Below are 11444 nucleotides of genomic sequence, written 5' to 3' on the forward strand. Positions count from 1 at the left end.
GCGAGGACCCGGGGCGCCGGGGAGCCGGGGACGCGCGGGGGGCGCCGAGGGGCGCGGCGTCAAGTGCGTGCTGGTCGGCGACGGCGCGGTGGGCAAGACCAGCCTGGTGGTGAGCTACACTACCAACGGCTACCCGACCGAGTACATCCCCACCGCCTTCGACAACTTCTCGGGTGAGCGCGGGGCGGGCGCGCGGGGCACACTGCCAGGCCCGCGCCGGGGAGAGGGGCGCGGGGCGGAGGTGCTGGGCGTGGGGGAATCCCGTGCGGTCCAGTCCGGCCGTAACTGCGCGGGCGACTCGGCTTTGAAGAGCCGCCGCAGTGCGCCCCGGTGCCGGCCCGGGCACGCGAGGGCTGGGCTGGCGCAGAGCCTTCCTTTCTTCAGCCCGGGCCGCCCCTCCCCGCCGGCTCGGCTTCTGGTGGCATCGGCTTCCTTTAACCTAAACAAGTTTTTTCTTATGGGGTGTGGTGACATACAACGGTAAAGGAATCTTTTTATTTTGGTTCCTCAGGTCTTTTCGGATTTTAAGAAAAAGTTAGAATTCACAGAAGGTAGTGGCTTTTTAAAAAACAATGTGCCCCTGTGACCTGCAGAGCCAGATGGCTGGAGCCTGACACCCTGATCCCCAACATGGAGGCACCTTAGGTAAAGTCCAGCTGTACTGCTGGTTGCCTCTAGCTGCCTGTCCCATGCGTTTTAAAACAATTACAAGGTGCGCAAAAGGACAGCTTAATTCTAGTAGACGCTGTGGCCCCTCCCACCCACATAATCCCTCTGGTGGAAAGGTGGCAGGCTTTCTTCCCTTTCCTCTTTAATCCTGTTTTTGAACGGACCAGGATGGGAGTTACCTTCTTGTAGACACAGGAATTTGTAACTTATATTTGTACACGTTCCTGAAATGGCTACTTTATTAGAAACCCTGAAGTCAGGAACTTTTCCCAAGGCAAACGATTTTTTGTGAGGTTTCCATGATTTAAATCTGCCAGGTTGGCTGTCTTAATTCCATGTTGCCTTTAGGTCCTTTGAAAGAAGTGTGATAGGAAATAAATCTTCCAAGGCTGGGAGGAAAGCTCAGGCTCTTCCAGCGGCACCAGCCAGGGCTCAGGGATTTGCTGACCTCTTCTTGCCAAAGGAGGGACCTACCAGACCTGGAGGTCTGTGTACAGAAACACCACCCATGGCCCTCCTTGTTCTGGAAAGACCCAAAGCAGGAGCCCAGCAGTTTGCATCAAGAATGGTAGAGCAAGCTGAGACTGCCAGCCCTCTGGAAGGGTAAAAGACTCCTCCTTATACTCATCTGTCTTGTTTTCTAGCTGTGGTGTCAGTGGATGGGCGGCCTGTGAGACTCCAGCTCTGTGACACTGCAGGACAGGTCAGTATCATGTTTCACTCTGCACTGGGAAAGGAAATGGCTTTTAAAAGGTTTCCAAATGACCTTTGCTGTGTTTCCACCAACCCCCTTAGTAACTGGGTCTGTCTGAAGCCTCCTGGATGGTGGGTGGTAGGTAGTGGGTGGGCTGGGCCCTGGTAGAGTGGGAGGAAGGGTGGGAGGGAGTGATCAGGACACTTCTGAACCAGCAGGATCAGCCTGGCCCTGCCATTCTGGCCAGAAGTGAAGGGGGGAGGAAGCACTAGCAGAAACAGCTCTTATCTTATGGAGCTCCTGATGTCCCTCACGTTCTGTTTTTTATCAAAACATTGATGCTTTGTAATCATTTCTCACTTAGGCTAATGATACCTTATGGCCATTTTATTTAAGGTCAGAGATAACCAAGGATTTGCTCAAGGAGATGTGGGAGCTTTTGTCAATAATCATCAGTGTTTCACTTCCCTCACTGTGATTTGACCGTGGACCAGCCCCAGGCCTGAGCAGAGATGTGTTTGAAAGGCTGCTCCAAGCTACTGGGAAGAAGGAGTGTGCCATAGTCTTGCCAGTTAGTAGTATTTATTCTTATCTCAAGGACTGGGCCCTTGGCAGGAACAGCCAGGCACGGATGAAGAGCCTGTCGCTGTGGGATCCCCTTGGTTTTCCCAGGAGTTGCTGGGCTCATCATCAACCCTGAGGTGCTCCAACCACCAAGAATGCGTGGAGCCTTCTGAGCCTTGGGCCCTGCTTCTTGCCCAAGTCATGATGGATTTGTCTCAAGTGCGTCCACAGTTTGGAGAAGTGCCCAGGGCTCCTTGTGGGCAGGCGAAAGTGTCTCCTCACCTTCTCAGGTGCCAGGAGATGTCCACTGTGTTTGTGAAGTTGGCTTTCTAGGGAATCTCCACACCTCATCCAAAGTCAGGACTTCCAAGCTGCACCCCTACCTCAGGACAGCATACTCAGGGCTGAGACAGATTTTATTTTCTAGGCTCAGGGTGATGGAAGGCTGAGCAGCTTTGATCCCCAGGAAACACCAACTTGGTAATACCTGTAGCAGTGGGGGCTGACACCCAGCCTCAGCACACTTCAGCTCCTTTTTTATTTTTATTGCCATAGGAACAAAATCAACACAGTTTCTTGTAGTGTTTGTGCTTTCTGAGTGTCACGGATATCAGCAATTCATGTGGCTTTGCTTTGTGTAAAGCAAGAAGGTCAGGTTTCCCAACTATAGGAGGTGGGCAGGGGAGCATCTCAGGACTTGGAACTCCTTGGGGAGCAGCCTCAGGACCAGAGATAAAGCAGCAACTTCAGGAGTCCCAAGAGGCATAGATCTCAGGGACACCAACAGGGAGCTACCCTCAGACATTGATCACGGCTGCCACCAGGCTCTGGAGCACACACATGAGTCACAGGTCTGCCCTCCATAGAGCTGGAGGCCTAAGAGAGAATAGCTTGTGTCTAAGAGTTGATAAGAGAGTAGTGCAGTGCAGATGAAAGGCCTTGAGCCATCATTGGGGGCCCTTGCGCAGGCTCCAGAAGGAGAAACTGCTTGTTACTAGGAAAATTTTGGAAAAAAAAAAAAAAAAGATATAAATCATCAAAGGAGAGTTGGATTTTTCCTTAACATCATCTGCTTAAAAGTGAGGGAAGCATACAATCATTTTGGAAATACTGGTACTGTTTATAATTAAGAAAATGGTTTGGCCCTGAGCTGATAAGCTTTAGTGTATCTGGAAATTGTTTTACCAGTTTTCCTCAATGCTTTTGTGAGTTATTATTCTCTTAACTTTTGCACCAGCTGGTGCAGAATACCTGCTGATAACAAATAGGGCACTAGAGATGGATATAGGGCCAGCTTCAAAAGCTAATTTTGAAGAGTACTTATTGATAAGAAGATGAGGCCAGAGTCTCCCTGCTCCTCAAGCACAGGTTAGCATTGGTTGAGATTGCAGCAGAGCTGCTCAGAGTAGTACGCCTTTTCCACACTCCCTAATCCCTGTTTAGTAAACTGTCATTTGAAGGACTTGATGTGACGTCTACCACATGTCCTTGTAGCCCAGCCAAGGAACATACTCTCCCTTGGGCAGAAGAAGGAACATGAACACTGATTGACCTATTGTGGGCAACTGTGAGGGCTAATGAGCTGGGAGCCCAGTAAGGCTTAGGGTTCACTTCTGGTGCCTCGAGATCCACAGAGGAGGCTGGCATGTCTGCTGATGTGAGATGGAGTGTTTAGGACTGAACTTCCGGAATCCAATGCAAATAGGACAGAGATGGATGGTTAGCCCCAAGGAACATGCATTTGGCCATAAGCAGCGAGTGCAGCTGCAGGTGTCTTCTGCAGAGATGCCTGCAGAGGGTGAATATTTTTCAACTTTTTGGTCCATGAGATACTTAGGGAAAAAATCAAGGTGCAGGCTGACCCAAGGATGCTCTAATCCCATCTCCTTTCTGCTGGTCCTGCCCTGAACAGAGTTCTGTGCAGCGGTTTACGCTGCAGACTTAGCTGAGCTGTAGTGGCCTGGATAGACTTCTGAGTTTATTTCTGAAGCACAGAGTTGGCACTGAGAAACAGAAATGGTGTCCTTTCCATTTTCTCTTAGTGTGCTTATGGGGTAGGGACACCCTGGGATGTTGTCCTAGTGTCTGAGTGTGTAGTGAGTCCACTGTGGCAGTTACTTATTTCCTGCAACAGAGACCTTGGATCCTCAGGTAAAGAAAACATGGTCAAATAAGACAGCTACCCCTAGAAAGAGGCTCTGCGGGGAGGAGAAAGTAATGGTAAATAGGACCTGGCACATGACCAGAGTGTTCAGTTGGGTGAGGAAAAACACACAAAATGTTTGGCCTGTTCTTGCCATTGTGAAATCACCAGTGACATTAGCTCTGAGGATGACATTGTCCACAGATACTCACTTTATATGTGATGGTGTGAGCATTTTCCTAGGAATGCACTGAGTGGAAGTTTCTGGTTGGTTGAGTTTAGGGATTCGGGCATTACAGGATGTTTGGTAGGGGAGCAGAGGCTGCTGTGGAGACCATTGTCTGGTGCTGTGTCTGGTTGAGGATGGCATTTATGTGTCTGCTGGTGGTGACTACAGCAGAGCCCTAGGGTCAAGTGGGTTATTAATTTTTAATCCATTCTCCTCTGGTCTAGGCCTCTACAGCATAATGCAAATGTGCCTATTCTGTGGTTTCTTATCTGTCCAAAGCACTATGCATGGAACCTCAGAGGGAAAAGATCAAGGCCAGAGCTAGGAAATAAGGGAAAAGGAAGCCAGGAAGAGGAGAGATGATACAGTGAGGCTGAGACTGTAGTAGCCAGTGTCTGTGACACTGCGATCTGTGTTCTCTGAGCTTTTAGTGACTGGCCTAATAGAGGTCCCAGCTTCTTCCTGGATGTGCCCTTGTGTCTCATTCAGGTCATTTTGCACTTTGTGTACACCAGGCAGGTGAGATGGAATCAGCATCCATCACAGACATTGTAGGGAAGGGCAGGGCTGGGCTCATGAAGAGAGGAGTTGTATTCATAGATAGGGCTTGCCAGGGTCATTGTGGAGTCTGGGTGCCAGTAGGTGTGCTTTGAACTTTAGAATAACTGATCTCCAAAGGTAGAGAGAATCAGGATCAAGATATATTGCAGCAAACTGGCTCTAGATACCCTGATTTAAGTGCCTTTTCTATGACATAGCCAGGCAACCAGGAACGCCAGGAACACATAAGGCAGTTTGTATGATTAGGGTAACACTGGCTGTGGAGCTGGCCCTATAGCCTCTGGGCAAGAAGCCCAGGGTTGGTTCCAAGACACCAGCTCTTCCTTGTAGCCCAGTAGGTTTCCAGTTACTAGCCAGGGCTAGCTAACGTGTGTCAGGGTATCTTTTGCTGTTGCAAGCTGATTACCTGTGGGTAACTCCGGGTGTGTGCTTGATTGCAGGATGAGTTTGACAAGCTGAGGCCCCTCTGCTACACCAATACAGATATCTTCCTCCTCTGCTTCAGCGTGGTGAGTCCTGCATCATTCCAGAATGTCTCTGAGAAGTGGGTGCCTGAGATCCGGTGCCACTGCCCCAAAACCCCCATCATCCTGGTTGGGACACAGTCAGACCTCAGAGAGGACGTCAAAGTGCTCATTGAGCTGGACAAATGCAGAGAAAAGCCAGTGCCTGAGGAGGCAGCAAAGCTATGTGCTGAGGAAATCAAAGCCGTCTCCTACATTGAGTGTTCAGCCTTGACTCAGAAGAACCTCAAGGAGGTATTTGATGCCGCCATTGTGGCTGGCATCCAGCACGCAGACTGCCAGCAGCAGCCCAGGAAGTGTAAGAGCAGAGCCCCGGACAAAGTGAGGACCCTTTCCAAGTCCTGGTGGGGGAAGTACTGCTGCCTGGCATGACACTACGGGGCTGCACAGACAGCCACTTCTGAGGTGGTGCCACAGGGAATGACTGTGTGTGTGTGTGTGTGTGTGTGTGTGTCTGTGTCTGTGTCTGTGTGTGTGTGTCTGTGTGTGTGAGAGAGACAGAGAGAGAGAATGTGCACACAGAGGAGCCCTTAGCTTGTGCATACCTTTATCCCTTAATTTTCTTCTTGTTGGAGCTTAGGGATAAGATTCTTATGCAAGATAAGAAAGTTAAAGGAATTTTGAAGTAAGAATTTTTCATAACTCTGGAAATTAAGAGCTCTAGACCTCTGGATTAATTTATATGTAATATGGAAAGAACACCTCGAAGCTGGAAGTCAAGAATGAAATTTTGCTGCATTACCATGTACAGACAGATGAAGCAGCGAGTTGCAGTTTTTGACCCTCTGGATTAAGGGCTGCTTGGTGCTTGGTGCATTGTGGGCACACAGCAGCCTTTGTGGAAACAGCTCAGCTTTGAAGCTCCATGCGAACTGTACCTTTTTCTCTTTAAGAGCAGAAAGTCTGAGAAAACAGGGACCTCTGTCTACAGAACTTCAAGCCTGTCGCTTTATCATGGAGTAATACTCAACTGCTTACATTTTAAAAACAAGCAAAAAAACAAAACAAAAGAAACAAAAAACCTCCCAAAACAACCTATTGCATCTCACTGACTCCAGGCACTGGGTAGACCAAAAAGGAAGATTGTTTGAAGTTGGAGTTTCTTCATCTTAAAACCAGTTGTGCCCATACCATATGAAAAGAGCCAAGAAGGCCCTGCCACCGCAGCTCTACTATCTTAGGGAGTGACTTACATTGAGATCAGAGCCTGGGGGTTGCTCTGGGGACTAAGTTGCCCCTAGCTGCTGAGTCCTGGTGATGGGGCAGAGTGAGCTGCTATCTCATGTCTTAAGCTATACCCTCTGCCCATCTATAGGGCACCCATTACAGTGAGAGGTGCAGCAGATGCTGTGGAACACCGGCACCTTTCCCCTTGAGTCAGGAAAAATGTCCTCTGTGCCCATGCCTGTAAATGTGCATGTAGGCCTGGTAGCTGCTGTGGCTTCAGACGTTTAAACAGTTCATGGGGGAAGTGGCCACAAAGCCTGTCAGAATGGCTTAGCTTCCTCTTCTTGTCACTTCCTGGAACAGACCTCTTTTTGACTATATACTTTCATGATTTTAAGTATATCTTAATTTGCACGTTTTTGAGATCATTTTAAAACAAGAAGTAAAACAAAGATATCTAGCGACCTGTTAAGACGGCCAGTTCGGTCCCCAGTGGCTCCCAGAGGCCTACAACAGAGGTAGCACTGTGCTAGGCCCAGGTGTGCAGAGCCGTGCTTATGGGCCCCTTTGGCTGGCAGTCTTAAAGCCAAACCTTCTGAAAACAGTCCTGAGGAGGAGCATCCTCTCAGATGGGCTGGGTCTGCTTCCGAGATGCCACGGTGGCTGGACACGGCATCATAGTTTCAGGCTTGCTCTGGCTGCGACAGTCACCAAAGTCACTTCATTAACTAGCCAGGGACGTCTCCATGAAGCCAGTGGGTAATAGAGTTTCATCTCTGTGGGTTTTGTATTACCTTTTTTATATTTAAAAAAAATCTAGTTTGTATTTTTCTGTAGAAAAACAGTAAAAGATAAGGCCACACTTCAGGGGCTTCTTTTCCTGTTAGTAAATAAGATGAAAGAACTTATTTAACAAAGGTTAATCTTTAAACCACTAAAATACATAGACTTTACTATTGATTTTTCTACACATTGAAATTGAGATCAGTCCTAGTTTCCTGAAGTGATTAGTTAAACCTGAGTGAAAAAAAATTGCTTCAGTTATGAAAATACCTGTAGCAGACCACCTTCCTGTGGCCATCTAGCTGTCCCTGGCTTTTCTCTCAGGAAAGCAGGTTCCCAGCTGAGGCCCTTCCAGCCCTTTGTGCAGAGTGGGGAGGGACCAGTTACTGAACTGGAAGGCATTTCGCATGTTATTACAAAATGTACAAAGGCAAATGAGTTTTTAAGGTAGAAAACAAAACTGAAAGCCTGCAGCATGACTGGGTTGCGCCCTCTGCTGAGGGCTGTGTGGGAGGGTGTCTGTACGGGGCGGTGCCTGACCCATTCTTGAAGTTTCTTGGGAAGGTTCGGGTGCATGTATCTAGCTGGGTGACATCTAAAAGTTTTCAGTTACTGTATGTTGCTGATTCATAAAATAATGAGGTATCCTTTGTACTTGAAGTTTTCCTCCATTTTTCTTCTTCAGAAGTAGGGGTATAGGCTGAGAAAAATCTAAAGATATTTGTTTGGATTACATCTGATGACTCATTTCAAAGCTGAAGTGATTAAGGGTGCAGCTTGGTTTGCAGAGGCTTTAGGCCTAAGTCCTCTAGTCCAGGGTAATACCATAATGTGGAAACACTGAAATGGACTCCAGACTGTCCTCCTTCTCCTACATGTGAACAAATAAGTGGATGTTTTGCAACCTTCCTTCTCTGCTTGGCCGACTTACCAGCCCAGGAATCTGCCCAGGAATCTCACAAGCCGAAGTGGGAGCAGGGCTCCTCTAACCTGCCACAACCTGGTGCCTTATGAAGTCGTGTCTTTTGTGTCCACGTGTAAATGACACTGGGCAGAATCCTGTACTTGAAAATGCTGTCAGTGGGGGGGGGGGGGCTGAAATAAATTCTGACCTGTGGATACTACTGTCTGGCTCTTTGTCTTGGCTTGTCAGGGTCAGGAAGAGTCCTGGCATTGAGGGAACGTGCCCTCCCCTCAAATTCCACAGCGGGTTGCAGTCTCTGGGGTCTTGGCCTCATGACAGGGTCCTCTTGACTGTTCATTCCCGGTAGGTCCAGTGCCGGGACCCATGTGTCAGAAATCTGAGTTCTAGAAGCCTTAATGTGGGACAGACCCCAGGACCTGAGAGCTAAGCTAGTTCCTTACTAGGATGAGTCTTGAAGAAGAGTCAGTGTCAGAGATCTTAGGTCACAGTGGAAGGGGCCAGAAGCCAAGGACTTATGAGTCCCCAGCAGTGTAGCCTAGGCCAAGGGTGCTTGTGTCCTGAGAGTACTCAGTGTACCAATGCACACTGACCCTTGAGTTGAGACCTGTCATGTCTTGGGTACACAGTAGGTAGGACACAGACATGTTCTGGGGCCAGGCTGACCAAGACAGCAGTGCTGCTGTCATGGGCAGGGAGGAGGGCTGGGCTGTGGTTCCTGGGCTTCTTGCCCTACAGTCCATGTGTGATCACTCCAGCCTTAGGACTAATGACAGCCTTGCTGTGGACAGAACAGCTATGAGCAGGAGGTGCAGAGCCTGCTCAGGAAAGGCCCCAGTTCTGGGTAGCCCTGGGCTCCTAGGTCTCCTCACAGCGGGTCCTCGTCAGAGTCTACAGAAGCTGTGACTGATCATGGATGGTCTCCGCCTTCGTCCCAGTCACACTGTATGGACCTTACACATTTTACACATAGTGGCCCATTACTGTTCATTTCCAAGTAATTTTTATAAAATCTTAAGCAGTTCCCTGAGCAGTTTCCAGTATGACCCAGACTTACTCTGGAACATGTCACTCCTGCTTACTATGGGGCCTGGGGAGGCAGGCTACATAGTGATCCTAATCTTGCACATAGTGAAGTAGTTACGTGTGAGTTCAGCTGACAAGGCAGCTTTGGAAAATATGGGCAAGAGAGCCATGCGGATACCATATAAAGCCATGGCCTTCTGGGTCCCAGGTTCCTGTTGGGCTGTCTCTTTACAGCCATGTGCAAGAAGCTCTTGCTGTAGACCGCATTTACACATGTGCACATTTGCATGTTTGCACAGCCACCTGGCATCCGGTCCAGCACAGTGAACATCCCTAACAATAAGCCCAGTGTTAGAGACAACTCTCATGTAAGGGGCACATGGAAACAAATCCTGAAGCAGGACACTGCCTTTGCATTGAACATGCCTCCAGGATGTCCCATAGCATATCAAACTTACTATATGAAGTTCCTGTCGTTGTTTTAACAAGTCTGTGATTAAGTAACACACTGATTGCCCTACAGCCTTGAAGGTGAGGAACTGACAGCCTCATAGGGCTGAAACCTGGGGTCAGGAGGGTGGCATTGCCCTGGGATGCTCAGGGGATCTCTCACCTTGTCCAGCATCTGAAGCCGCCCCATAGCTCATGGTCCTCCTGTACCTTTACATCCTGCCTGTTGACAGTGTCCAAGCCCTCCTCACATGGAAGCGTACCGCACTGATGCTCCCATCTCTGAGGGACCCCTTATTTGCTGACCTGTCCCTTTTGCCATGTGACCTGGACAGTCAGTGTCCAGGCTCAGGAGGTAGGCATGACAGGGACCACTATTCTGCCAGTTGCCCTCAGACTTTGCCCACCTCATTCCAGAGAGGGTCCACCTGCTTCTCTGTACTCAGAAGGAACCAAGAAGCCCTTGGGCTCTGCCTCCTCACCTTCCCGTGGTCTCCCTCAGTTCACCTTACATAGAGAAACAGGGAGTTAGCAAGAGCAAAGTAAAATTGAAAACCAAAAAGGATAGCACTGTTTGTGTGTATGTATTTGTATGTACATGTGTTATGTGTGTATTTATACGAATATTTATATGAATGTATGCATGCACCCATGTGTGTGCATTTATTCATGCATGTGTATTTGTGGCTTTGTGTCTGGTATGCACCTGTGTGGGGTATGTGTGCAAGGGATGCTGTGACGACCTAGTTGGTATTGGCAGCCAAAAGCTAAAGCCTGGTGAAGATGGCATCCAAGAACAAGGGAGCAGGAAATTCAGGGACCCGTTCACCCCCAAGGTGAGCAGTGAGATGTGCGGTGGGGCCAGGCCAAGCTGACCTGAGACTGGAGATGGCTTCAAGGTCAGCAGGAGCAGATCTGCCTGAGCACGTGAGGGGGACACAGTGTTTCAGGCCTGGAGGAAGGGAAAAGGAAGTTCCTTGCCAAAGGTTAGCTTTGCTGTGTGACAGAGGATGAGCATGGCAGGTCATCCCTCATGGGGCGAGGTCGCTAGGGAGGCTGTCACAGAGTAAATATTTCTGGCCTATTGCGGAAACATCTCTATTGTGAGACAGACGCAATCTTGTCTGGATATCAGTGAAAATAGACTCCTGTCTGTCCTTATTCTTTAAGACATCATAAACATCTTTGTGAAGCATTTCTGGGGGTCCCCAAAAGAAGACAGGATACTGATCACACCCAACCCCTGCACCTCTCTTTCTGATGTGAACAGCTTCTCATTACAATTTGGCCTAAATTTGGATACCGAAATGCCAGTTTAAATCCCTTACCCCTTTCCCTGTGTTGGACAAGATCAAAAAACATCTTCTACACAGGTATTTCATCCTGCGTCCCCTCTTGATCAGACAGCTGGAGTTGTAACATCAGCTGTATGTACTGTTGGTCACTAAGGGAAGCAATTCCATGAGGATATTTATTCTGGTATCCCAGGAGTGCCGCTTTGAGGGTCTGAAAAGAACAAACAGCTTAAATATCCCAGTAACCCTTAGTATAAGGGGTACTGGGCTCAAAATCACACATTAACCACTTTTTGACACATGCTGGATAATAGCTATTTTGGGATACAGCTTTAGGACAAGAAACAATATTATATGTGGCAGTGGACAAGGGAAACACATACATCAGGATTAAATATAAAAGCTGCCATTTTGCCC

General features: G+C 48.6%; 1 protein-coding gene across 1 annotated transcript in view; it reads left to right on the forward strand.

Moving 5' to 3' along the window:
- Rhou (ras homolog family member U) overlaps nt 1–5894 on the forward strand; it is a 6324-nt gene extending 430 nt beyond the window's left edge. Inside the window, exons 2-5 of the mRNA XM_004640803.2 lie at nt 1–173; nt 1314–1372; nt 5301–5820; nt 5880–5894. The exon at nt 1–173 is cut by the window's left edge and continues 17 nt beyond it. Coding sequence (XP_004640860.1) covers nt 1–173; nt 1314–1372; nt 5301–5756 — 688 coding nt within the window. The 3' untranslated portion in view covers nt 5757–5820; nt 5880–5894. The remainder of the gene's footprint in view (nt 174–1313; nt 1373–5300; nt 5821–5879) is intronic.
- Nucleotides 5895–11444: the final 5550 nt, after the last annotated feature.

This window comes from Octodon degus, unplaced genomic scaffold, assembly GCF_000260255.1.
Source record: "Octodon degus isolate 3935 unplaced genomic scaffold, OctDeg1.0 scaffold00127, whole genome shotgun sequence".
NCBI lineage: Eukaryota > Metazoa > Chordata > Mammalia > Rodentia > Octodontidae > Octodon > Octodon degus.